General features: G+C 50.2%; 9 protein-coding genes across 9 annotated transcripts; 5 read left to right on the top strand and 4 right to left on the bottom strand.

The window, feature by feature from the left end:
- Window positions 1-323: 323 nt before the first annotated feature.
- Window positions 324-698, bottom strand: M436DRAFT_78238 (uncharacterized protein; the record flags this gene model as incomplete). The annotated part of the gene is made up of 1 exon (XM_013575847.1): window positions 324-698. The coding sequence occupies one exon, from the start codon at window positions 696-698 to the stop codon at window positions 324-326; it is 375 nt and encodes a 124-aa protein (XP_013431301.1).
- A 2114-nt stretch (window positions 699-2812) lies between these two features.
- Window positions 2813-4792, top strand: M436DRAFT_69474 (uncharacterized protein; the record flags this gene model as incomplete). The annotated part of the gene is made up of 4 exons (XM_013575684.1): window positions 2813-2911; window positions 2963-3127; window positions 3177-3616; window positions 3673-4792. 4 exons carry the CDS (start codon window positions 2813-2815, stop codon window positions 4790-4792), a joined length of 1824 nt encoding a protein of 607 aa, XP_013431138.1.
- A 1046-nt stretch (window positions 4793-5838) lies between these two features.
- On the top strand, window positions 5839-7547 carry M436DRAFT_39202 (general substrate transporter; the record flags this gene model as incomplete). Its single annotated transcript, XM_013575503.1, has 3 exons — window positions 5839-5898; window positions 5955-7163; window positions 7245-7547. 3 exons carry the CDS (start codon window positions 5839-5841, stop codon window positions 7545-7547), a joined length of 1572 nt encoding a protein of 523 aa, XP_013430957.1.
- Window positions 7548-8437: 890 nt separating this feature from the next.
- On the top strand, window positions 8438-11491 carry M436DRAFT_38083 (uncharacterized protein; the record flags this gene model as incomplete). Its single annotated transcript, XM_013575297.1, has 2 exons — window positions 8438-8464; window positions 8552-11491. The coding sequence occupies 2 exons, from the start codon at window positions 8438-8440 to the stop codon at window positions 11489-11491; spliced, it is 2967 nt and encodes a 988-aa protein (XP_013430751.1).
- Window positions 11492-13690: 2199 nt separating this feature from the next.
- On the top strand, window positions 13691-18819 carry M436DRAFT_78234 (uncharacterized protein; the record flags this gene model as incomplete). Its single annotated transcript, XM_013575846.1, has 6 exons — window positions 13691-14030; window positions 15280-15443; window positions 15502-15650; window positions 15708-15846; window positions 16241-16505; window positions 18659-18819. The coding sequence occupies 6 exons, from the start codon at window positions 13691-13693 to the stop codon at window positions 18817-18819; spliced, it is 1218 nt and encodes a 405-aa protein (XP_013431300.1).
- Window positions 18820-18902: 83 nt separating this feature from the next.
- On the bottom strand, window positions 18903-19247 carry M436DRAFT_78233 (uncharacterized protein; the record flags this gene model as incomplete). The annotated part of the gene is made up of 2 exons (XM_013575845.1): window positions 18903-18932; window positions 18990-19247. The coding sequence occupies 2 exons, from the start codon at window positions 19245-19247 to the stop codon at window positions 18903-18905; spliced, it is 288 nt and encodes a 95-aa protein (XP_013431299.1).
- A 1682-nt stretch (window positions 19248-20929) lies between these two features.
- M436DRAFT_37404 (isocitrate lyase) lies at window positions 20930-22705 on the bottom strand (the record flags this gene model as incomplete). Its single annotated transcript, XM_013575171.1, has 3 exons — window positions 20930-21112; window positions 21167-22441; window positions 22496-22705. The coding sequence occupies 3 exons, from the start codon at window positions 22703-22705 to the stop codon at window positions 20930-20932; spliced, it is 1668 nt and encodes a 555-aa protein (XP_013430625.1).
- A 967-nt stretch (window positions 22706-23672) lies between these two features.
- Window positions 23673-24757, bottom strand: M436DRAFT_69470 (uncharacterized protein; the record flags this gene model as incomplete). Its single annotated transcript, XM_013575683.1, has 2 exons — window positions 23673-24340; window positions 24397-24757. 2 exons carry the CDS (start codon window positions 24755-24757, stop codon window positions 23673-23675), a joined length of 1029 nt encoding a protein of 342 aa, XP_013431137.1.
- A 654-nt stretch (window positions 24758-25411) lies between these two features.
- M436DRAFT_69469 (putative isocitrate dehydrogenase) lies at window positions 25412-26766 on the top strand (the record flags this gene model as incomplete). Its single annotated transcript, XM_013575682.1, has 3 exons — window positions 25412-25691; window positions 25748-26290; window positions 26342-26766. The coding sequence occupies 3 exons, from the start codon at window positions 25412-25414 to the stop codon at window positions 26764-26766; spliced, it is 1248 nt and encodes a 415-aa protein (XP_013431136.1).
- Between the last annotated feature and the right edge of the window lie 18 nt (window positions 26767-26784).

The raw sequence follows: 26784 nt of genomic DNA, 5'->3' as shown, positions 1-26784 counted from the left end.
TCAACACCTCTGTCAAGCAGCTTGCTCCTCCCTTTTGACTTGTAAACCCCTGCCTTTTGCTTTCGTCTCCTCGAAACGCACATTCTCTTTTCAATGGTATGTCTGAAGCGCTGTCGCGATCTACCATGGAAGTTGTCGACTGAGTGCTGTAACGACCATACCAGTCCAGTTTGCAAAAGATGCTCAATCCAGGCAGGCGATCAACACCGTATCTGCTTTCACTGCATCAGCAAAATGACAAAATCAACATCTCGAACGAAGATTCTTACCTCTCCAGGCCCCTTTACCGATGACCTTCAGATCTCTTCATCATCCACCTCTGATCAACGGAACCCCCAACCCCTGATCCAACTCCAAATCTTCTTCCACCAACTCCTCTTGACCTCTGGCCACTCGTGAGGTCTTGTTACCTCAAACTCGCTGTTCGAAGGGGTATGAGGGCTAGGTGGACGACGAGGGTATTCATGCATAACGAAAGCAGAGTTGTTTGAGTAGCGTCGCTGATGAGATGCAACGGGTAGAGGAACAGCACGGTGACGGCCATTGGGTGTTAGAGTGGCGACTGTGGTGGGAGTGCTGGCGGCAGAGGGAGGTGATGGGGTGTTTGAGTGATGGTCAAGGCTCATTGAGGGTGTTGAGGGACGAGTAGGGTCCATGGTGGTGATGGGCTCGCAAGGGATGGTGCGGATAGTTGACATTGTTGCGGTTTTGATCCAAGAATTGGGTTTTGGAATGGAGAGGAAGGGTGCAAGGAGAGATTGAGGGCTGAGTGAGTAACGTCTTGCGTTGTCGAGGTCGTGTTGCTTAGTCGTCTCGACGACCAGATTCCGGAACCGAAAAGAATGATGCAAAACCTGTTGTTTGAACCGGTCGATGAGTACGCGTGCTGGGTAACGGTAGATAGAAATGGTAAAGAACTGATTGTTCTTTATACAGTCTCTTATAGTAACTTTCCACTTTCCACTTTCCACTTTCCATTCCAGCATCATGTATCATCGAACGACCACAACACCTCTTGCGATGAAGACTTACCCATCAAATATCCATAAGAGCTCTGGTATCTCCTCAAAACGAGAGGAGCAAAAAACCAAGCAGCCTGTTAGCTACTTGGGAAAACCCCTTCAGCCTGCAGAGTATTCTACCTTTGCAGCACCGTGCCCTGGAGTTCTTTTTGTGCCTAATCTGAGGATCGAACAAGTGACCTTTTTTCATTTCGTGCTAAAGAACTCCCAGGAGTTCTATCGCAAATGACGGTGGCTGATTGGGCCACACTTACACGTTTGCTGAGGGTGAGGGAATTTGACATTAATATATGGCCTTAGTGAGTGAAGGGTAGGGGAAGTGTTTGAAGTGAGTGTGGCATTGGTTTCCTGTGGTTGTGTTAGTATGTGGATTGTCTACGTTGTTTGCTTGTGGGAGAGTATCCATGGTAAGAATGTAGTGTCTCAAACAAGTAGTTCAAGGGTCTTGATCGTTGTCACAATCTACGCGACCAGGTCATCAAGGTCAAACTTTGGACGCTTCATGTCTCTAAACCTGCTACAAACAACCAATCCGACTGCGCTGAGCGTTGTGTTTGCTTTTGGTGAGTGGCGTATAACAGCAAAACAGAATCAGAATGCTTGTTGTCTCACTGTAGCCTGCGAGACAAACTGCGTCAGCAAGAGATGCCTACCTATATCAAAACCAGCTCATCATCAGCTGGAAGAATTCAACCACACTCCAGTCAAATCCCTCGTTTCTGCACACGTCAAAACAACCACCACAATGCCTCCCAGCATCGACCACGCAGAGCTGTCCGCCTTGAGCGACGACGTCTTCGAAGCCCTCGACAACGTCTCCGACACTACCACCCCTGGAGTCGCCAGATTAGCACTCACCTCCATCTCCATGCTGCGCTTCATCGAAACCGCCATCCTCGACATGACTGCCAAAGACCTCGACGCCATTCAAGAAATGCGCTGCCTTCAACGCTCAGAGTTAGAAGTAGCCAAAGCCACTGAAGAGCGCATGAACCAGGCCATTGATGCTGCAGTTCAGCTTCTGGCAATCGATATCGCAAAGTCGGTGTGCAAGTTCAAGAACAGTGTGGGTGGTTTGGTTGCCAAGTTTGAGGAGAGGGAGATCAAGGGTGCGGATCTCGATGAGAGGTTGAGGGTCGCGAGAAGTACTCAGGAACATGCCCGTGAGCTGTTGGACGAGCCTATCGACTTGTCGGATCTTGGGTTTGTGCTGTTCAATGCTTGGAATATGTATCATGAAGCTGATTTTGAGATAGATCTAGTCCTGGTTGATCGGTTACCCTACTTGCACCTATAGATGCAGCCATGTTTTCGCGACAGACAGCATCACATCCGCAGCAGAGAGTATACGACTACATGATATGTGGGCTAGTTCAGCACGAAGATTGATGAAGAGAGTTTGACGGAGGGCAGGAGATTGGGGTTCGTGCACCTTCCTTTCACGGCCGAGCTCCTCTCTCCATTGGACAAGCACTCCGCGACACATCTTCGTCCTTGGACCTGAGTCCATCCATCTTCAACGACAATGCGACGATAGCACTCTTGCCATCACCATTATCTATCCATCATTTCAATATCAAGATGTGTGAGCAAAGATCTTTTGACTGTGTCACGAATCGTGCATTTTGATTATTTGTCTTGGCAAGGAGGCGTCCGATCCTTCGACGGTCTTTTCTGGCTCCTCGGAAGATGGATCCGTACAAGGGGGCTAGCGCTCGATGAAGCCTCGAGAGTCGAGATGGACTCTGTAGACATGTGTTCTGCTCTCTGTGACATGAGTTGACAAGAGAATGCATGTATTTTGGCTATGCATACTGTTCACAGTCCGTATCAGTGCGGTAACGTTCTTTCCTTCCACTGACCGTGACCCACATATCCGCCTCCAGACTGTATGACTTTGAATTCCTGAATGTTGATTAAAGTCCACTAATTCTGATCAGCTACCACAACTGCGACCTCCGCTTCTTGATGTTACGATCTATGATGCAGAAAGGTTAAGTCCTGGCTATCTGTTCCTCGCCCCCTACTCCCAATTGGCAGCCAAGAAGGTTACAGATTCTGCCGAGGCGTATATCACTGGTCCATTCATATATGATCATAATGGAGTAAGAACAGACAATTCGCATGCCGGTTTTAATATTGACAACTCTTTAGCAATTGATCTGGATTGGATCTACCCTGTTTCCCGGACGAGATGCTTACGACTTCAAGGCCGTGATGTATAAAGGCGAGACTATGCTCTCGTTCATTATCTCACCGAACGAGTTCTATCCGGAGTATCCAGAGGGAATGGCTGTTCTCATCAACGGCCGGTATGAGCTTGTCAATATGACCTTGCCTCTGTTCGATACGCCGGAGATCAACATACACGAGTATAGAATCATCGACAACGGAGCATCGGTCTTGACACTGTACTCCAAGCCAGTGCTAGTCAACGATACATGGATAATGGATGATGGCCTAGCCGAGATTGATCTGGACAGTGGCGCAACTTTGTTCCATTGGAGTTCGCTGGAACATATTCCTCTGAATGCATCCAATTTTCATCTTCCGAAAGCGGACTCGACGTCAGAGAAACAGGCTTGGGACTGGTTGTAAGTGTACACTCGCAATATTCAACAACAAAAGTCTGCTAACAGAACGTCAACAGTCACGCAAACTCGATAGACAAGAACGCACATGGCGATTACCTACTCTCCTCACGGCACACCAGTACCATATTCAAAATCTCCGGCTCGGATGGATCTATCTTATGGACGCTCAGTGGAAAGAGCCCTGACATTGATCACTCAAATGGTTTCAACTTCTCGTGGCAACATGATGCAAGATACATATACGAAAACCAGACAACAAGCATCATTTCCTTCTTCGACAACGCCGGAGTCGGCATTGACGAAGAAAGCAAGACAACAGGAAACTGGAGCCGTGCAGTGGTAGTCGAATTCAACACTTTCGTCAGACCAATGACGACCCGTATACTTCACAGCTACGACAGACCAGATCACGAGATTTCTATCGCAAGAGGAAACATGCAGACACTGTCAAACTCAAATGTGTTTATTGGATGGGCTACTCATGGCCTAATCAGCGAACTCACACAAGATGGTTCCCCAGTCATGGAAGCCAAGTTCCGCGATCCCAAGATGAGCACCTACCGGTCCTACAAGTTCAACTTTACTGGCCACCCACATTTTCCACCAGTAACAAAGTCGATCGTATATGGCTCTTCACCCAAGACCGCAAACACTTTCCACTACATCAGCTGGAATGGGGCTACAGACGTGCATTCTTGGAACCTCTATGGCGCCACGAAGAACTCTTCTGAGAGCTTCTCACTGCTTGCAAAAGTGGAAAAGACGGATTTTGAGACAATGTATATGACGAAAGATTATATTGCTTTTGTATATGTTGAAGCCATTGATGTTGATGGAAGAATCATGAGAGCTTCTATTGCTGCTGCCTCGGAAGTGCCACAGAAATGGATAGGCACGTTCTGCACTGCCAGCAGTGTTTGCGAGATCAAGAGCGAAGAAACTTCTCAGGAAGAGCACGAAAGTGTCGGTTCTGATATTACTGGTCTGAGAAATCCTGAGTCAGATCATTTAGACTCGCAGCTGAAGTATCAACCAGGGTCCACGTCGTTAACAAGAGTTGTGGAAGATAAAACACTGATACTGGGCATCGGCTTGCTGGCTGTTTCAGCATTCGTATATCTGTTCTTAAGGTTGTTTAGGAGACGCGACGGAGCACGGTATCAACACGTAGAGTAGAGGAAAACACACTTACATGAAACTCTCAACACAACAATCTGCCGAAGGCTTTGACGACGGATCTCATTCTGGTCATATCTAAACGCCTTCGCGTAGTTTACGTCCAAGTCTGGCGGCGATGAAATACCCTGTCGATAAGATAGAATGCTAAACAACTCCATATCCTCATTCATTGTGATGAAAGACAGCGTATAGCAGTTATAAGTAGACATTACAAAAGTGTTCTAGTGAATGCCGCTACGGCTTTGAATACCGCATCGGATTACGTAGGATCTAGCATTAGTGAAGTGGAGTAGTCTTGCATTCGTGCCTACCATATCAACTGGTTTCGAGAAGAAAGTGTAACAGTTATCATGCTTTTACTATAGATGAACAATAACATCTATCGTACACCCGTCCACCTTGATTGATATTTACTAACGGTCGGCCATCCGGTTTGATATACAGCACATTTGACCGCCACACACGCCATAGCCATGCCTGACATATTTTGATGAGATGCAACTTGTCAAAAGCTGCTAAAATGATTGGACGTTGTCGGTGATAGCTTCGGATGAAGCATGACTCGAACGCCAAGACCGGTCGGCAGCTGTCTGCCCTGACATTCCACCGCCGCCACAACTCTTCAAGCCTTTTGCAAGACTCGAGCTAAGGATAACAACATCCGTTTCTGTTGAGCTGACCACCAGTTTCTCCTTGCCTCTTGACGACAGAGATTCCTCTCTGTTCGGATATCGAAACTGTTATTGACATCACACACGCACCTCGTTGACGGAAAAATGGTATCCACACGCAGATCTGGAGAAAGAATGGGCAGAGAGACCCACATCTATTTCTCCATGCCCGTTTCTCCGCTTCGTATGAGGGATGTGTTTTGCGGAGGTGACATGCATGGGGAGGGCACAGTGGCACTACCCATGGAACGGTAAATTGGCCCGTGATGGGAAGTATGGTTAAAGACCATTGCTCCCCCTTGAGGATCCTCTCTCCTTCTTTCTTCATCTCTCTGGCTACGCAGAGTCTTCGACATAACATTATAGCACAATATGGCGAATGCATTTTTCAAGAACCGTAGGGTCTACCTCTTGACCCTGGTGGCGTACATGGTGAGTATCTCAACAAATCAGTCCCAATTCAGTCAATCTTCTGACATGTATCGCAGGGATCCTTCCTTTTCGGATACGACACTGGTGTCATGGGATCTGTCCTGGAACTGGAAAGCTTCAAAAGCGACTTCGGCATGGCTGCCTCGTCGACAGGCTTCAGCAACGGCAAAAATGCAGAGATCTCCTCCAACGTCGTATCACTACTCACCGCTGGATGTTTCTTCGGCGCCCTCTCTGCACCTTGGTTGAACGAACGTCTTGGTCGCCGATACTCTCTGATGATCTTCAGCGTCATCTTCATGATTGGTGCTGCCGTCCAGACTGGAGCTTCACACGCGATTGGCACGATCTATGGCGGTCGTGTCATCGCTGGTCTGGGTATCGGTGGCATGAGTGCCATCACGCCTGTCTTCGTCTCTGAGAACTGTCCTGCCAATGTCCGTGGTAGGATTTCTGGTCTCTTTCAGGAATTCTTGGTGCTTGGTGTCATGTTCAGTTATTGGCTATGCTATGGCGTCAAGAAGAACATTGCTCCCTCTGCAATGCAATGGCGTGTTCCTGTGGGTCTCCAGTTGGTCCCTTCAGGTATCATGTTCTGTGGTCTCTGGTTCCTCAAGGAGTCTCCCCGCTGGTTGGCGAAAAATGACCGCCATGATGAAGCTTTGGCGTCACTCGCATACATTCGCTGTGTTCCCACTGATGATCCTGAAGTCCTTCAGGAGCTTGCGGAAATTCGCGCGTCCGTGGAAGAAGAATTCTTGGCAACCGAGGGTCTCAGCTGGAAAGAGTGTCTGAAGCCTGGATACCGCGAACGCTTCGGTCTCGCCTTCTGTATCATGTTCTGGCAGCAATGGTCGGGAACCAATTCGATTGGATACTATGCACCACAAGTGTTTGCGTCAGTAGGCCTTACTGGCTCCAGTACCTCGCTCTTCGCCACTGGTATCTATGGTACTGTGAAGGTCATCGCTACTGGAATTTTTCTCATCATCGGTATCGAGCGCTTCGGTCGCAAGTGGCCACTGGTTGCTGGAGCCTGGTGGATGGCCGCTTGCATGTTCATTATCGGTGCTCTTCTTGTCTCCTTCCCACCAGACCCTGATGCCGGATCGGTGAGCTCTCCCTCCATCGCTATGGTAGTCATGATATACTTGTATGTCATTGGCTACTCTGCTAGCTGGGGTCCTGTACCATGGGTGTACGTGGCAGAGATCTTTCCTACGAGGTTGAGAGCCTATGGAGTTGCTCTCGCTTCCGCTACTCAGGTTCGTGATTATTTTTTTTCTTCTTTTTTCTCCATTTTTCTTCCCTGAAGCCTAGGGAAAATATACTAACGCATTCAACAGTGGCTATTCAACTTTGTCGTCACGAAAGTCACACCCGCAGCGATCAATAGCATCGGCTGGCGCACCTTCATCATGTTCGGATGCTTCTGTACCGCCATGGGAGCCTTCGTTTTGATTTTTCTCAAGGACACAACTGGGCGCAGTTTGGAAGAGATGGATATTCTGTTTGGAGCTGTTACACCCGAGCAAAGAAGAAAAGACGTTGAGTTGGCTGTTGCGGAAGAATACAAAGCTGATCCTCATGCTGAACACGTTGATTGTGTTGAAGAGGAGAAGGTGTTCAAGGATAGAGATGTCAAGTGATTGCATAGAGGTACTTAAATATAGTTAGAGGGATAGAAGCATAGAACAGAAGAGATAGACAGCGCCAGTCGCTGAGCATAGAAATTGGACATGATGCTATGATCAACTGTTATCGTCACTGCATGTGCCAATATTCAGTGGTTGGGAAGAATCGATCGTCGTGTATTGTCACCAACCCCCTTGACCTCTTGTTTGTGTCGTATCGCATCCGTATTCCAAGACAGCCTATCGTTCTACCGGTGAAGGCTCACGATAACAGCAGAAAGCCGCGCGTTTCAGTCTGGGAAGCCTGAAGGTGTCTGTAACCCACCGACTTCTTTTTCGCTTCAGGGAGAGCAGAGTTTTCGTTCAGATAGAGCTATGGTAGTCGTTTGCGAGATCGCAAGAATTACCTCAAAAGAGTGGATGCATAAACAGCGCAATTGTCGTATAGACATGGAGATCGGCACTCGCGGAGCCCGGACTTGGCGTCGTCACCGCCTATGTTTATTGATGAAACTGGGGAAAGGGCAGGGCAGAAACAGGAACAGGAAACAAGCGCAAAGATGCGTACAGCAATACGGCCGCGTGTTCTTTCGAGCAAGTGGCTACCATAAGAGGAAACCAACCGCCATTGACTAGGGACTCTTCACCTCGCAAGAGTTGCTACAACCAAGACTGCTGACGAGAGAAATTATCCAATTCGGAGTCGGAAATCGTAAGATCCGGAGCGTCGGCGTTTTATGAAGAAGGACCGTTGCGGGATTCCAAGAGCTGACACAACCTTGAGCCCTTTCTTCTGCCTCATCCCTGGATTTCTATCATCTTGCATTCCTAGAAACTACTTCGTCTCTTGCACAATCTGGATGTTGCGACTGTCGCTCTAAACTCTGAACGGAAAAGCAGCAAGAATGGAGAACTTGCAGATCCATTCAAGGGTGAGTTGCTGCAGCCTGGAGAGGAGGGGCCCGGACCGGACCGAAAGTGTATACAAGTTGCAAGGCTGACGAGCACCAAAACAACAGAGCTACATTGTGCGATGGATCCACGTCAATGAAGGCCACTCGATTGGATGGAGTGTGCAACCGCACAAGAAGAGCATCAACTTCGGCATCTTCAAACACCCTGGAACAAAAAATGGCCTTGCTCCTGGAATGCCAAACTCGTCGTCTGCCACCCTCGAACCCCCGCCGAGCGCCCACAGTAACGACGAACCCGTGAACGATGGGAGAAAGAGAGGGAGTTCGGTTGCCAAACACGAGGCCAGCACTGTCATGGAGAAGTTGCATAACATTGGCTTGCGCTGTGTCGAGTGGGTCGGCAACTGCGAAGCTGATAAGGTCAGAGTCGGCACCTACCATGTCGCGCCTGGACAGGGAGGCATGTACGGCCTTGTGTTCGACAACACCTTCAGCAAGACCGTCTCCAAGACTGCGACGCTGGTCCTCATGACACATCCCACAAACGCCCCGCCAAAGTCGAGAGCTCAGCTCAAGGCTCAACCGAGTACGCAGAATCTCAAGGCCAGCCCGCGCATCTCTGCTACACCTGGCGCGTCTGTCGAGTCGTTGAGAAAAGAGTTGGAAAAGACACAATCTGCTAAGCGCACAAGAGCTTCGTTCCACCCATCGCTGATGCCTCACGACATCCATAGTGGCACTTTGGGCAAGCGTCGCAGAAAGAAGGGTCAAGGTTACGCTCGTCGTTTCTTTTCGCTCGACTTTACCTCTGGCACACTGTCCTACTACCGCAACAGCCATGCTTCGGCTTTGCGTGGTGCCGTGCCGCTGTCTCTAGTCGCTGTGGGTGCTGACTCCAAGACTCGCGAATTCTCGGTTGACTCTGGTGCAGAGGTCTGGCATCTCAGAGCTAGCAACCAGAAAGACTTCGAGGAGTGGAGAGAGGCTCTTGAGCGTGCTTCGGCCACTGCTGTTTCTGGTCCTTCGACTCCCGCTGTCTTTACTCAGAACAGAAGTCCTTTCCCTGCTTCCTCGGAAGCTGTCACATCGGTCGAGTGGGAGCGTGCAGAGGAGATCGTCAGCAGAATTTCTGGTTCTCGCGATGCTCTACGCAGACTTGCTCAAGACACTGGTGTCCAGATGTCTCCTTCCATTGCAGCTGCTTCCCCAAGTGCCTCGTCTGTCGAGTCTTTTACAAACCCATTCTTTGCAGATACCGAAAAAGCCTGTACTACCAGCCACTCAGAAAGATTGCCATTCTGGAAGCGCAAGCCTAGTTCTGCCAGCAAGGAGGCTCCTGGCTTCATACGCAAGACTTCAGGCCAACAGCTTGAAGTCCCGAACGGCTCCTCACCTACTACTTCCCATCCGACTTCCCCTCTTCCCAACTATTCAAACAAGCCAGCCCATACTGCTTCTATCACCATGCAGGAGACCCACGAGCGATGCTTGGCTCTTCTACGCGATCTAGACAACGTGGTGAACGACTTCTCTGCTCTGCTGCAGGAGTCGAAAGCACGTCGCATGCCAATCAACCCAAATCTGCTCGCTCCTGCTGCTTCCCGCATGTCTATTGATTCGGTTTCTTCGCAAGAATTCTTCGACGCCGAGGACGTGCCTTCGCAACTCTTGTCAATCCGTAGATCCAGCGAGGCTTCTAGAGAAGACGATGATCGAGAGTTCCAGGACATTGCATCTAATGCAGGTGATTCTGATACTAGCAGCGATGCTGGAGATACCACAATACTTTCCAACGACACGGCTGCTGTACCTGGCCACACCTCTCTCTTCCCTGCGAAGCCTACGCCATTGACTTCCCCGCTACCGAAGATCACGTACCGTTCCACCATATCACCACCCAAACAGCCTCCGCCATCACTCATTGGCTTCCTTAGAAAGAATGCTGGAAAGGACCTTAGTACTGTCAGCATGCCTGTCACCGCCAACGAGCCGCTCTCGGCATTGCAGCGTCTCGCTGAACCTTTCGAGTCTGTTGATCTATTGCACAAGGCTTCATCGTTTTCCTCACCAGATAAATCACTCGACCGACTCATCCATGTTGCCGCATTCGCCATCTCCAACTTCGCTAGCAACCGGGTCAAGGAAAGAGCAATTCGCAAGCCTTTCAATCCTATGCTTGGAGAAACATACGAACTCATCCGCTCAGATCTTGGCTTCCGCTTTGTTTCTGAGAAAGTGTGCCACCGGCCTGTACGCATGGCTTTCCAGGCCGACGCCTTGGACTCGGCATGGTCATTGTCTCAATCCCAACAACCCACTCAGAAGTTCTGGGGCAAGAGTGCTGAACTCAACACTGAAGGCAAAATGAGATTGGTGCTACACAATGTGAACGGTGAGAAGTACTCTTGGACTTTGGCAACTTGTTTCCTCCGCAATGTCATTGCCGGCGAGAAATACATCGAGCCCGTCGAAAGCATGACTGTTGTCAACGAAACCAACGGATCAAAAGCTGTCGTCACCTTCAAAGCTGGAGGTATCTTCTCTGGCCGCAGTGAAGAAGTGACAGCACAATTCTACAATGCTTCCTCATCTTCGCCTCTTTCAGCCACTTTGACAGGCAAATGGATAGAAAGCCTTTCTCGCACTGACACGGGGGAAAACATCTGGACCGCTGGACCTCTAGTTCCCAACGCTCCTAAAGTCTACGGCTACACTTCCTTCGCAGCCTGTCTCAATCAGATCGACGAGGCAGACAAGAAAGCAATCTCACCCACTGACTCACGCTTACGTCCTGACCAACGCGCGCTCGAAGATGGCAAATCAGATGAAGCGGAGGCACTCAAAGCTAAACTTGAAGAGCGTCAACGCGCTAGAAGAAAGGTCTTGGAAACACATGGTGTGGAGTGGAAACCTAAATTCTTTGATCTTGTTAAGGGAGAAGAGGGTGACGAAGAGATTTGGAGGTTGAGCACGGGCAAGAATGGCTATTGGGAACGCAGAGACAAGGGCGATTGGAAGGATGTGGAGACTGTGTTCGAGACGTGAGAGGGGTTTGAAATATGCAGGGCAAGCTTGTTGATTGCTAAAGCTTGCTTGCCTGAGCTTTTGGATGAGGCAATTTCGCAATTACCAATCATCTATTCTTCCTCCCGTCTTTGTTCTGTCTTGCTTGTGCTGATGATGGGGGTTCTCGTCTTTCCCTTTGTATTTCTGGACTGCTGACTGACGCGTTTTTCTACAGATGTTTGCTCTTCTCATCTTCTTTTGCTTGCCCATTTCCCTCCTTCTTCCTTTGCTTGCTTCTTCCCTCTCGTTCTTTTGCTCACTTGCTCCTTCCCGTTACCTCTTTCCGCTATACTATTGCTTCTCCAATCAGCTCGAAAAGCAAAAGTGACCAGAGCAAGCAACAAGCTTCTGACTTATTTCGTGTTGCAGAGCAGGCATATAAGGTCCCTTCTCACCCGTCGTTTCCCCTGACATTTTCATCCTTCAACTCCATTGATATATATATATATATATATATATATATATTGGCTTGAGCCCCTTCAGCGCCATTCCAGTCGGTCGCCATCTTGATCGCTCATATCCTCTCATCTCATTTTCTGAACCATCACTGTTCATCGATATATATTATGGCAAACGCTCGCCATCACAGTTGCCGAATAAGTCGACAACTCTGGTCGCCATCAACTTCGTCAACCCTCATGCTTGATGCTCGAGAGATATGTATATATGTCTGTGGTGCCAGGTTCTCTGTCGGCAAACGCCTCTTAGAGGCCTCCGGAGCATGACGACTATTCTGTGTCAAAGCTCCTGATTGTTCCATCAACTCAGGAGGTTGCACCCGAGGTCTTGTTCATACTGCCCTGATTACCATACTCGACATGACCCACCGCGATGCTTTTGAGAGCATGCGTTCCTTCTTCATCACAGTCCACTACACTCATGAACTAGAGGAAGACCCTACCCGAACCCTCCGTCCTCTGCCCTTGCCTGTTATCTCTGTAGCTTGGCTCTCTCACCCCTAGTCTCCATATCAGACAATGGGGCGGCTCCAGAGAGTTCTGGGCTGATCAGCGCGCTCAGGGTCTTTTGAGACATGCGCCGCAAGTCTCGTGGTTCTATTGTTGTCAGGATGACATCAATGAGTCTGGAGTGTTGACTGAGGAGGCGTGGAAGAAGTTGGAGAGGGATGGGGATACCGAGCTACCCTTTACCGACTACCAGGTCTACGTTGCTCCAACCGAAGTGCAAAGCCTCCAGACGCAACGGCGACAGGGATCCGCTCTGGTGGGACCACCGCTTTAACATACTCAGGGAAGGCACCGACAAGCGAAAGAGTGCTCAGTGGCTGGTCCAGGACAAGAAAGAGATGGAGGAGCTGGCTGCAAGATACCCTGTCCCCAGTATGCTGTCCAGGAGACCCTTCATGATGCCAGCTATCAACTTCCGTTGAGCGGAGTTCGTCCCTAATGGCTTGAATTACGAAAACGAAGGTTTTTCCTTTGAGGTTCTGAGGTCGTCTGATCAGCCGCCACTTTGTCCTTGTCATGAGTACCTCATCTGCGCCATCGATCGTGCACTCGGCACGACCTCGCCGTTGACATGCGGGTCAAAGCAAGGAGGTTCAGACGAGGTGTGATGCTGTAACAGTAAAGGTTCTCCCACTCGACGCGATCGACTCCTGTCCTGATCGACCCAGTCCTTCTCAACTTGGATCAATATCACTTCCACCCTACCTCTACCACCATACCATCATAACAACCACTCTTACGTTCTTGCACCCTACCACCATACCATCAAACCAACCACGCCCACTCTCAAGCATCACAGTAAGTCTCCTTTGCGCTAGCAGCACCGTGTCTCTTTGTACGCGTTAACAGTATGCCTGTATACTACTCCTCCACTTGGGCAATTTCTCGCTTCTGCGCATCCTCTCCCATCTCTCTATCACACTTTAATACGCTGCATGCCATCATCGTCTAGATTGACTAACCCTCCAGCGTAGGAAACTACCAACAATGTAGCTCCAGGACAGACTGTACACTGTAATCGCCGCTGACGAACCTAAAATGTTCAACGCAGCTGTCGATGCCCTAGGATACAGTTCCTAGTACGCCTATTCTCTGTCCTCTATACATTGTTACCGTGATTGACTGACTTGTGCTGTGTAGGTTGGTGTCTGATTCTTACCTCGCCTATCAAGTCTAGCTGGACAGCGACCAAGAGGAAGACTTCTCCGAGATGACACAAAGCGATGGAGACGAAGATATGGAGGAGAACGTTAGAGAGACAAGTAGGAGGTGGGCAATTCCTTCTCTCATCAGCTATCTTCCATTCGACTACACTGCGGACAAGCAATTCGCCAGCTGCCACATCCCCGTCCCTCCTGTCGCGACCCCTCGCAACCGCGTTTTGAGATCTAGGGTCACAAAGCCAACCACTTTGCGTGGAACTTGCAAGACTTGCATCAAAATCCACATTCACTGCATTCCTTCGGCAGACAATGGCGCTTGTGAGAAGTGCGTGCAGAAAGGCGTCCCCTACGTCTTCCAACCCAGAGCAGCTTACGGATCCTCCCCACGTAACAGGGTCCTCATCAACACCTCGCAACAGGGTTCTCAAGTCCAGAATCACCAAGCCAACTGCTCGTCGTGGTACTTGCGAGGGCTGTCGCAAGCTCCACGTCCGCTGGGTGGCCTCTCATGACGGCGGAGTCGGTGTGAAGTGCGCCCAGAAGGGTGTTTCGTGTGTCTTTGCACCTCGAGTCACATACGGTTCAGAGACTATGAAGTCTACATCCCCATATAACCGTGCCGACGAGCACAAGGTCTTACTGTCATCCACATGCCTATGTCATTAAAGAGTTACGCTCATGGCGCGTTGCCTCCACCATCAAGCCTCGCAAGAACTCCTTCGAGAGCCTTCCGAGCCTGGGTGACAAGGCGGCGCTATCGACCTGTCGATATGTACGACTTCAAAGATCGTCACTCAGAGCTCTGTGACTTACCTTACCTGTTCAATTGACCTTCTGCACGAGACAACCTGTTCGGGAACGATGAAGATGCTGCAAACATATTGCGAGAGCATAGCCCAGCACTTCTGCCTGGTGTTCCTCACCCTTTCCTCTTTTCTTTCTTCTCTCACCTCGGTCATACAATTCTTTTTGTCACTCACCATCGTGCCGCAGTCAACATCACTATATTGTTGTTCCTCGCTTCCTTCTCTCCTGCCGCCATGGCACCACCTGTCTGCCTTGCTGCTCCGGCGCACGATCTTATCAGCCCGTCACCCATCACTCCTTCTCGTTCGATCTTATAGACCAGGGCTCCGCCGCCGCCTTTGTTACCATGCCTCACGGCACAAAGAGAGACCCAAGCAAGGTCTACTCGATCACTAAGGGCTGCCCAGAAAACACGCAAAGACCCGTATGCTTATCACCACCAGGGCATACAACAAGCACGAGTCCTGCGTTCTCGCATATGTCGAACTTCTCGACCTCAAATATCAGAGTGATTTGTAGACCTCTTCTCTTCTTCAAGCACAAGTCTAAATTGTCTTCAACTGTGATAGCACTTGACGGCAACAGCCAAGCAGTGATACAGTATCTGTGCTACATCGACAGATACAGACCCACCAATCTTTGAGCTCTTGCTGGAGTGTTGTCGTCCGCCGCGCTTTCGATACGGGATTTAAGGTGTGAAGAATCGAATTATATATCTCAAGGTGAATAGATTGGTGACATTACTCGCGCGACCATGGTCGAGTACACGTCGAACAACTCTACAGATGTTGTGACGTCGAGCCTGCCGATGTGCTCACATAATTGCCAGCTGTATTGGCCAGACATCGCGCATATCAAGCTGATCACAAAGCCGCTGGTGTTGGTCTCCGTATTTTCTTGGAACCGACAATGATCGCAACGGGTCCCTTGCCAACTCTTCAAGTTATTACTGACGAGATTCTCCCAGCATGCTCGGCCCATACAGCTGGAGGTGTAAGATACTCAACAATAAACCTCAAGATGCACAATAGATCATATGTACCTACCATAGGCTACTGCATCCTATAGCCTATTGTGTCGCCTCCCTGGAACATCCTGTATATCTTCAGCCGAGCGTGTTTCCCACAAATTACAAGAGGACTGGAAAGGAGATCGCAAAATCAAAATTCCTTACGACCCTGACAACGATTACCTCCCTAAGTAAGTACTCTTCTCCACTAGGCCCCAAAGTAATCCCGTCTGACCTATGCTCCATAGTGAAAACGTGACCGAGGCAGATGCTGCAGAAGAGATTGCCAAGATTACAAAGGAGGAGAAGGACAGCAAGAGAGAGTTTAACAAGACCTGCTATGGTCTTTGCTCATTTCATCAGAGCCGACAAGAAGAACGCACTCTTGTCTGTCAGACAGGGTCGTCGGCTTACTGAAGCGCTATCGTGGTTAACGTAGCGAATCTCGAGGAGGCGCAATCTCACGCTCGAGGACTAAGCACTTCGCTCTTCTCAGAACATATGGCGTAGTGAGTGGGTATCGGGCTGAGATTTACCATCTGTAATCTTGACGAAGAAATCTGGCCACAAGTTCTAAACGTCGACGAGCGTTCGGAAAGATTGACCTGATATTCAACATTTTCACGACTGGACTTTGTCTCATCACTTCTCTGGACTATTTCCCTGACCAGTAGGCTCTTATATATATGACATCTTGTATCAGAACTCCCACCTCAGGTACCGCAGTCATACAAAGGGGCCTGTACGGAGTGTTGATAAACGCATCTAACATACTCCACAGTATTGCTATACAGAGTACGAAAATGAGAGCACTGCCAACGCCTCCTACGTTCCCTCAACTCGTTACCGCTACATTCTCCCGGCACCTCCATCGATCAGCACTACCCCAGCTGCATCATCAGCCGCCGGCCCCGTCTTCACTCCCGCCTCCTCCTCTACTACCGCTCGCCCCTTAACTGCTTCATCGGCTGTTGCTGCTCCTGCTGTCCCAACTGTTGTCTGCGCCAAGTGCCGTCGCCAGCACAAGAAGAGCTCAAGATTGACCGGTAACCTCTTAGCCGTGGTTCCAAGTCATAATGTATGGAACACAAACGCATTCATATACGTCCCCTGAATCTCTCGATTCATAACAGGATATCAGTAACTTATGTGACTTGGTTAGACTATATGTTTGATCTTGACTTCGTCGTGGAAGCGCAGTGCTTTCACGTACGTCTTTTGCAAAACCCATGTGCCTTCCGCTTCTGACTTCTCTTATGTCTCTGTGGTTAAGCGCCCTCCTGGCGATACCGAGCAAGCGTACGAGCGTATGACCAGAGGCTACCAAGCTGGCTGCGAAGTCGATCACAGTCTACTCCCTGGCTATCACCATCTCTTCAGAACAACATTGCCAAGTATCAAGACGCTCGTCGACCAGATGCGCAAGGACGAAGAAGAATAGGAAAGATTTAACGACTTCGATCTGAAGGCTATGCTCAGTTCTATCTGAGGGGGTGGTTTTCCAGGCATGACCGGCATTGTGATCAAGGATGTGACTTCTTCACAAGCGTTTCACCTATGCACTGCAGAGTTATTCCAAAGTGGCCGAAGAAGCCATGGTCAACCTCGCGTTAAAGCTCTTCCAACTTTGACGAGGAGGAAACGTAGATATCCTATAAACCTGCCACAGTCATTTCGCTCCGGGGACTACATCACCAACACTTGCGTACATAATCCGCAAAGTGAGCACTCCTTTTGACCAGCGGATAGATGGTGCAGTGGGAAGCAGGTGTCCGTTACCGTTGGCGTATGTTTACCGGTAACTTCACTGCATTCATCATAGGTCATTGGTTCGATTCAACCCTGGTCACCTTTTTCTTTTTGCACTCTTGTTACCACTGCAACGAACATCTATGATCACTTACCTCTCGACTACATGTACGACCCAGTCGGGTGGATCTAGCCTCACGTACGCGAGCCCAGCCGCAAAGAACCGCGCTAGAACTCTGATATTTTTGCCCAGGGTGGAGATTCCGATGCCTCCCTGCCACCTCAAAAGCTATATATCAGTATCTGGGCCGGTCTTGGAAGGATCTTTCGATTTTGATGTCTCGTTTGTGTTTCATGATCATGAGTTGCACCACACCTATGAAACACGTTTACGTTCCCCTATGTCGTCTTTTCTGAGATGACTTTGATACTGAGTTCAGCTTGTTCATGCCTGACCAAAGCTTGGGAAGTAGAAGGGCTAGGAAAGTGACAACAGAATGCGGAAGTGGATGCTCGTCAGTCCCATATCAGCGTGGTTGTAATTATCTCCCTCAGTCTGGCGTCACTTTTCTTGGTGGATCATATATATATATTATAGATGTCCGCAGGCTCCAGGCTTCGGCAGCTTCAAGTACAATCAAAGCCGCTGCAGTGGCTGTCCCGGATGATATACGCGTCGTAGCTAGAGCATCGCGGAGACCGGGCTCTCTAGTCTAATATCCCACTGCATATCCACTAGCAGAGACTGCCTGTATAGCATCATGAACCGCTATGTCATGGTATAGGAGATGTTTGATCAACACATTAACAGCAGAGCACAAGCTGGCAAGATGAATATCGATCAAGATGCTAGAGCAACCTACCCACGCTATGCCTTTAAAGGCGGCCCGAGAATACCAACCAGGACGTGAGTAATACTTAACTGCGCTGGAAGTCTCATTCCTATATTCTCGAGTCCCTGTCAAGGTGTTCTGCCGCAAACCAGAACCGCGATAGCGCTACAGCAATTCCATAACCAACATTGCTTAGAAGCACTATGACCAGTATATCTGCCCAGAGGCTTAACACGGATACATGCGCGTCGGAGACCGCAAGCCCAAGATGGGAACATTGTTGTCGATGACAGAGAGTCTTAGACCTATACACGCTAGACACTTAGAGGGAGACTAAACTTCACTGAACAAATTACCTGTTTACCTTGACCCGGCACTTACTAGCATCAAGTCAATAAAATGCCTTTCGATTCAAAGATTGGGCCTAAAGAACAACCGGCCTAGTGGCTCTTCTACCAGTGTCCAGGTTCCTGCACATATCGCTCTGGAGTCAGACACATCACAGAGCATCCGAAAACGCTTGAATGTCTGATGGAGCACAGGACACCTTCGTCTACGCACCTCATTCAATGTAGGAAGAATCATTCTCGTCTAAAACTGTACCTAATACATCATAGGAGACACCACGCCCCTTAACACGTACATCAGCTTCGTGACGAATGTCAACATCAAACCCCCTCAAGCCGGTATCACGAAGAACGTCCTAGTTTACTGGGATCGTGGTGACCTTACCAGAGGCGATGAGGCTAAGATGGTGGAGATGGGTATCAACTTGTAAGATAGATGAGCCTGCTATGCTAGCCATTGCTGACATGAACTAGCGATCATTACTTTGCACACGTCCTTCTGCCTACTTCTCGTCTATATAGGCCGCCATTGATTCTGAGGAACCTGCATGTGCACATATCAGACGTCAGAATCAGAGGGAAGCTTTCTTGTCCTGTCTACATAGACCAATGCAGGATCGAGCGAGACGTCGAAGCGACTCTTGACATTATCAAACTGAGTTTGCAGGTCAGCGAGCTTGGCTGCGTCCTTGACACTGTCTAGCTGCTTGGATGTCGGGTATCTGGCTGGATTGGACGGTGCCTCGTCCTCAGCATACTCTTCATCTCCACCGAGGGCTGCCTGATTGCCGCCCTCACGGTAGTCGACCCGGGCGATCTTTCGACGGGGTCTGTCCTTCGATGTACGTGAACCATCCATCCTCTATGCAATCATCTCACAAATAGCTCATGCTCAAACCGTCATCGGCGTACCCAGGGTCATCTGCCTTCGTGACGTTCCCCAGTATCAAACCTGACTGAGCTGGAGAAAGAAAACACGTCCTCATATACTGGAGTTTCGATGTCCTTGGGAGTGGAGTTAGAAGAAAGATTAAAACATGCATGAGAAGACTCCTGGACAAGAAGACAGATACACCATGTAAGCAATCACTTGCTCGACATGGATCGACTGCCCTCACAAGTCCGCCATTCCCCTGTACGAGTAGGACTATGATTGCAACACGACATTCCGATCGACCATTCTAAGATCATGGCAAACGGACTTTTATGGCAAGAGAGCAAGTGTCCCGGAATTCGCACTCCATACACCATGCGGGCATATATTGAGTTAGAATTGGCAGAGTAAATGTGCTCAGTATTGTAGGGGTTTGATTCCAACACATACGCTGGGTCAACCATGAAATAAGGGTGCATAGCAGGCAAGTGCCTGAGGTCGACTACGTGAGCGATCCTTTCTTTTTGCACATTTTGCTTTAGCTTCACCTCCCCTTCACTTCTGCTTCACTTCTAGCTCTAGCGGCGACTGTTCCTGATTCACGGAGAGGTTCCTCAGACATCCAGGCTGCCGAATATGGGTGGGCTCCTCGCCTGGCTATATGGTAGTTCATTTGGCTGGTGAAGTCAGCGCACTGTCTCGTGAGGTCGCCGAGCTGTGGACCTTCTTCCCTCAGGCCCTGGACACGATGACAAAGCGCATGGAAATGCTGAAGAAGACCTCCTTGAGTCGTTGGTGGATGCCACTGGTCTAAGATCAGGGGCTCACCACAGTGATTCCATATATAACGAAAGCGCCATCAGATCTCGCTGTGGTCCGGTCCACAAGCGAAGGCTGCAGTGCTTATGCTCAGGCCCAGAGAGTGCTTGAGACATCTCTCGAGCTGGATATCGAGATTTACAAGCTCGCCCTTGTCACCGGGAAAGTCCTGGGATTCCAATCGACTGCAGCACCTGTTGGATACTATTGCAGGCCACAGAAAGGAGTATCAGAAGATCAAACCCCCATCCCGCAAGAAAGTAGCAACTCTTCCCCAAAAGCTTGAACAAAAAGACAACGTCACATCTGATAATGATACTACTGCCGTGCCCAGACAACAACAGTTGTAACTTTTCAGCTCCATGACAGTTCTATGAAGGAGAGCAACCAGAACGATAACGACGGCGAGGGTAGTAACACCAACTACGACTCTTACGAGTTCATTAGTGGTGGATCATTGATGCCCTTTGTTGAACGTGTCTTCTTTCCCTCTCCTTCTTTCCTTTGTTTGATCGGAATGTTGAATCGGTCCATTTCAGGCCACAGAGAGGGGCATGAAAGCACTGGAGGAATGAGTGTGACTGAGCCTAGGATCATGTCGCGCTGAGTTGATAATGTCATAGTTTTGACACGGGAGTTGTAACAAGAGAAAAAGGACAGCAGGAAGTCAGCCCCCAAGACTCGGGATTTGGCTTGATGGCTCCACATATCTTTCTAGGAATGGGGAGAGGCACAATACAGATACATGTTCTCATAGAGACATAACACACCACCCAAGTTTAGAAGGAATAAAATTCAACTCTTAGAAGGTTCATCCTATCAACTCCCCATCCCGTCTTTGCAACATCTCAATGATTCTCCTCAGCCTTGTACCCACTCTCACCAGGGCGATCGACAGCCTTGAACTGATCTTCCGTAACACCCTTACCCATAGCGGCGGTACTGGACACACCACCAGAGACCATCTTCAGGAGTTCATCGACATAGTTTGCTCCTGACCATTTCTGGTGCTTGAGGACTTCGACACCATTCTGTGATGTTGTTAGTACTAATCCGGAGAGAGAATGGGGTGAAGTGTTGCTTACCTCTTGCTCCTTGCTCTGAATAGTCTCACCATAAGCCCTCATACCACGAGCAGCATAATCTTTACTGAACGAATCAGAAATCAACGCAGTCTGATGCAAGCCAGCCAACGTGATAAACTGCCAACAGTATCCCAATTGAGCAAGCCTCTTGATATAAGTTTCTTGGTCAGAAGTGCTCATTGCAGTCTGCCAATTGAATGACGGACTGAGGTTGTAAGCAAGTTTCTGCTCAGGCCAAACGGCATGGACACCTGCAGCAAACTCTTGAGCTTGGGCAAAGTCGGGAAGCTTGGATTCCATCCAGATCATGTCACAGTAGGGTGCGTAGGCGATGGCGCGGTTGACGGCGCACTGACAGCCGCCGCGGTAGCGGTAGTAGCCTTCACGTGTGCGGGCGGCTTCCCAGTCGAAGTGGACGTCGACGCCGGTAAGGGCTTTGGCGATGGCGCGGGACTCTGCGTTGCTCTTGCCCTTGGCCTGTTCGGCGAATTGGGCAATCAATTCGGCTTTGTTGACGTGGACGCCGGCGTTGATGGTGTCGACCACGGCCTCGGAGAAGAGTTTGAGGTTGGCTTGTTCGGTCCACTTGTCTTCGATGGCTTGAAGCTCGTCGCCGAATTTGCCGGCTGCTTCGGCGGCGCCCATGAGTTCGCTGAGGGGTTGGAGGGCAGGGTTGGTGGCTCCAATGATGAAGGCGTGGTCGCGGGGGTCGATGGTCGAGGTGATCAGGGTAGCGGCTTCGGAGTCTGTACGGGCGACGGCGAGCAAATCACTGCCCATGATGTCTGCTTGGGCACGAATGGCCACAAGGCGGTTGATGTGTTCGCTGATGGGCACGAGGACTTTGCCGGCCATGTGACCGCACTTCTTTGTACCAGGAGCTTGATCTTCAATGTGGATACCGGCGGCACCTTTTTCGACAAAAAGTTTTGTAAGCTTCATGATTGCTGTGAGACCACCATGACCAGTGTCGGCATCGGCGACGATCGGGCGTAGGAAGTCGGTGTTGGCGAGGCTCTTGCGTTGCGAAGCGGGCGTAGAGAGTCTTTCGTGGCGTTGTTTGCGGTCATGGAACAGCTGAGCCATGAAGAGGTGTTGGACCTTGTCAGGGACAGTGGTGTATGGGTAGTCTGCAAGATCTGGTCCGGGCTCGTCGGTTGAGGAGGCGGTCGAGGAACTTTGCCAGCCCGAGACGTAGACGGTGTCGAGATACTTGGCCATCTGTGTGACCATGACGGGGTCAAGACAGCCGTAAGTGAAACTAGCATCTTTTTCCTGATGAGATGTGTTAGAATGGAAATCTCCTGGTTCCTAAGAAGCTGGACTTACGGCAAATCTCTTCTCGACGATGTTCCATAACTTTTTCGATAGGACGTTTCCAGGGTGTTGAATTGTCAAGTTTCCACGCTTGTTTGCAATTTGCTCAGCGGTAAAAGGACGCTTGGTGTATCTCCAGCGGGGCTCACTCCACCATTGCTTGATGGCGGCAACCTCGTCCTGGAACTGCTGCTCCTCTGCATCGAGACCAGAAGAAGACATGGTTGGAAGAATCTCCTTGACGTGGCCCAAGATACTCTTGAGTCTTTCTGCCAGCTTGGCGGTAATGTGATGTGTTGGAGTAGATTGACAATCGAATGACAAGGGATGTTTCTTCTTGTGTAAGACCAGGAACTTGAGATGGAACGGGGGTACAAAAAATATTGGATGAGCCACAAAGGCGGGGGGAACAAGAGCTCATATATACCTCTTACAAAGACTCGAGAGCTTCAGATGACTTACCGGTACTCGATGAGAGCAGAGAGCGTCACAGGCCAATGAGAAACATGGCCGGGGCCAATCGGATCAGTGGCTACAATGCTGAACTCAGGACTTCACAGCAGAAGATGATGACTTGGACCTCGGCGACAGCTCCTTACCTGCGCTTTTGGCCATGACGAGAGGCCGAGCGGTTGTGACTCGACGTTGACTCCCTTCATCCGAGGCTTCGATGAAAGTCAGAATGACAAAGCCAAGCATCTGGGGAAAGCACATGAAAGTCGGCGATCTGGGGAACATGATGCCGAACGTTGTCCGAGACACCAACGATCGACTTGCCACATTTTGTCAGACGGAACTTGCGAGTTTGCGCTGGGTTACTAGGCATTGTCATGAGATTGAGTAGGATCACACTCTGGGCAGTTCTTACAACTCGCGACCGATGTAGAAGGTTGTGTCGCAGAATGATGGTGAAGATGGACGTTCTGTTGGCAGAGTCGACGTTGTGTAGGCAGACCTTGGTGGCAGCACGTTCACGGCCGAGGCTGTTCCTGACTCCAACGTCTGGTGCTCGAACAAGTACCGGAACTGTCCTGTGCTCGTGTACCTGTTTGACTCACCACGAGTTCTTTCCGGATCATGCTCGGCCTTCATCAAATGTTGCCGGTTCAGGTAATTGGTGATCGTATCGGGAACGAAAAGTATGAGTCGTTAAGCATCGGTATATACAAGCAATCAATGCCGAGCGAATCTAGATCTTGGAGGTTCTCGTGCCAGCCTTAAGGCTGCCCTCGCCAGCGAGGTTCTCGGAGATGAAACGCACAGCCTCGACCTTCATCTTTGCGCTGTACTCATGACCTGCCGTCTCGTCGATTATGTCTTCCAGCACGATATTCTGATCGTTGAACCAACCGTCCCTCTTGTCGAGACCGCTCTTCATCCAGTCTAGGAAGGGTGCACTACAAGTATATGGCACAAGCTTGTCCTTTCCGCCAGAAAGACACAAGATGTGCTTGCCTCCCAACTTTTCCTTGATCAAAGGTTGCAATGTCTTCTTTTGTTCTTCGGTGGGGTTCAGCTTGTCACCTACCAGGAAAGACTTTGGATCCCACTTGTCAGTGGCCTGGCAGAGGCCATTCGGATAGTCTGTCGAACCAAGGAAGTCTTTGCCCTCCGAAGCTGTCCACGTAGAGAGTTTTGACTTCCTTGCACGATCAGTCATGAGGAACTTGTAGTCTGGGCAGCCGATGACGACAACGGCAGTAGTGATGCGAGGGTCGTGCAGGATGCATTGCCATGTTGAGTGGCCGCCGAGCGAGATGCCCAACACGAGATGCTTGGTGATGGTCCTCGAGGAGTCTGGGAAGATGTAGGAGGAGAGGAAGTCAATCAGCATCGACGTGTCTTGGGCTGTGCCGTCTGTTCATATCGAAGTCAGATCGCGTTGCAGAAGATCAGGAGATTGTGGAACGAACGAAAGATGGAGAACATGTCCTGGGCATGTGTCGGATTGCCCTGTTTCCAGCTCTCATTTGCCAATGGGGTGGCCTCTCGCGTACCATGATTACGCTGGTCAAATGAGACGGCAATCAGGCCTTTGGACTTGGATGCGGATCGGCCATTCCAATCACGAATTGAAGCTGCAGCTACTGGCGCCATGATTGACTGCACTTGGAGTCGAGGGTGAAGTAGCCATAGTACTGCGACTTCCTTTGCTGACGATGCAAGTTCGTCGAGTCCGTAGACGGTTGTGAGCACGCCAGCAATTGTGTACGTCTTGGACGAGACCGGCGCGGCGTCAGACGCCTGGTCTGCTAGGGGGTTGGGGGTTGCCATCTTGTGTAATTGTTGACAGGAGGTATCTTGAGGAAAGAACGACCTTGTCTTGTTCACCTGAATATCGAAGAGTCGCTGCTGCTGCTGCCGCGGTAAATTCGGGCGGGGATAATCTCGTCTAACCCCGCGACAGCACCAGCGTCATGTCGGCGCACGGCCGCGTTCGCCGGGAAGAACGAGCTGGAGCTGTTGCGTTTCTAATTGCTTGCCGTCATACAGATCCGTCCATCCTCGCGCCATGCCGCCCATAGCAGGGCCCGTCCCTATTCAGCCGGCGGAAGAAAGTCACGTACACGGCTACACTTCACATGCCAGTCTCGCCAATTCGACCGAGCGTGTAGCAAAGACGTGACGGCAATGACACAGATGGCCTCGTTATCAGCCGGCATCGGCCTGCTTTGGATTTCTGCGGGGTTGGCGTGCGATGACTGGTGAATTATTTGAACACAAGAGAGGAGTTCCTTCTTCACAAGCTGCACCTTCCCTTTTCCCGAGGTATCTTTTTGCTTTCCTGCCTTTTCCGTATCAGCGACCATGAGCGCCTCTTTCCGTCCTGCTGCTACCCGTAGCATCTTCCAACTCTCCTCCAACGCTGCTGTGCGACCTCAATTCATCTCCAGACCCGCTTTTGCTGCAATTGAGCAGAGACGAAGGATGGCTGCATTCAACAAGATCAAGGTCAAGAACCCCGTCGTCGAGCTTGACGGCGACGAGATGACCCGTATCATCTGGCAAGACATCAAGGACAAGTTCATTCACCCTTACCTCGACATCGACCTCAAGTACTACGATCTCGGTCTCCCCTACAGAGATGAGACTAATGACCAGGTCACTATCGATGCCGCCGAGGCCATCAAGAAGTACTCGGTCGGTGTCAAGTGCGCCACCATCACTCCTGACGAGGCTCGCGTCAAGGAATTCAACCTGAAGAAGAGTGAGTATTTGTATGAGCGAACGTGTAAGAATAGCATGAGTCTGACACTTCCTCAGTGTGGCTGTCTCCCAACGGCACCATCAGAAACGCTCTCGGTGGAACCGTCTTCCGTGAGCCCATTGTCATTCCTCGTATTCCTCGTCTCGTACCCGGCTGGAAGAAGCCCATCATTATCGGCCGTCACGCTTTCGGTGACCAGTACCGCGCCAAGGATCTTGTGATCAAAGGCGAGGGTACCCTCAAGATGGTCTTCACACCCAAGGGCGGCGAGCCCGAGGAGATTGAGGTCTTCAACTTCCAGAAGCACCACGAGGGAGGTGTCGCCCAGACTCAGTACAACACTGCCGAGAGTATCTCTGGTTTCGCACACGCCAGTTTCAAGCTCGCCATCGATAAGAAGCTGCCTCTGTACATGAGCACAAAGAACACCATTCTTAAGAAGTACGATGGAAGATTCAAGGACATTTTCGAGGAGATTTACCAGAAGGAGTACAAGTCCGAGTTCGAGAAGGCCGGTATCTGGTACGAGCACCGTCTGATCGACGACATGGTCGCCCAGATGATTAAGAGCGAGGGTGGCTACATCATGGCTTTGAAGAGTGAGTTGTCGCATCGTGGTTCTCGGTAAGCACAAAACTAACAACAAGCAGACTACGACGGTGATGTCCAGTCCGATATTGTCGCTCAAGGCTTTGGCAGTCTGGGTTTGATGACTTCGGTCCTCATCACCCCCGATGGCAAGACTTTCGAATCTGAGGCCGCTCACGGTACCGTCACTCGTCACTTCCGCGAGCACCAGAAGGGTAACGCCACATCGACCAACCCCATCGCTTCCATCTTCGCCTGGACCCGGGGTCTTGCCAAGCGTGGTGAGCTCGACAACACTCCCGAGGTTGTCAAGTTCGCCGAGTCGCTGGAGGAGGCCTGTGTTCACGTCGTCAACGAGCAAGGTATCATGACCAAGGATCTTGCTCTTGCCTGCGGAAAGAAGGGCAAGGACGACTATGTCACCACCGGAGCATACCTCGACGCTGTTGAGAAGCGTATGAAGACTGTGCTGCAGGCCAAGCTGTAGATATAATTTGCATTTTTG

This window comes from Aureobasidium namibiae, assembly GCF_000721765.1.
Source record: "Aureobasidium namibiae CBS 147.97 unplaced genomic scaffold scaffold_2, whole genome shotgun sequence".
Classification (NCBI taxonomy): domain Eukaryota; kingdom Fungi; phylum Ascomycota; class Dothideomycetes; order Dothideales; family Saccotheciaceae; genus Aureobasidium; species Aureobasidium namibiae.
This window is presented reverse-complemented; position numbering and strand designations above follow the sequence as displayed.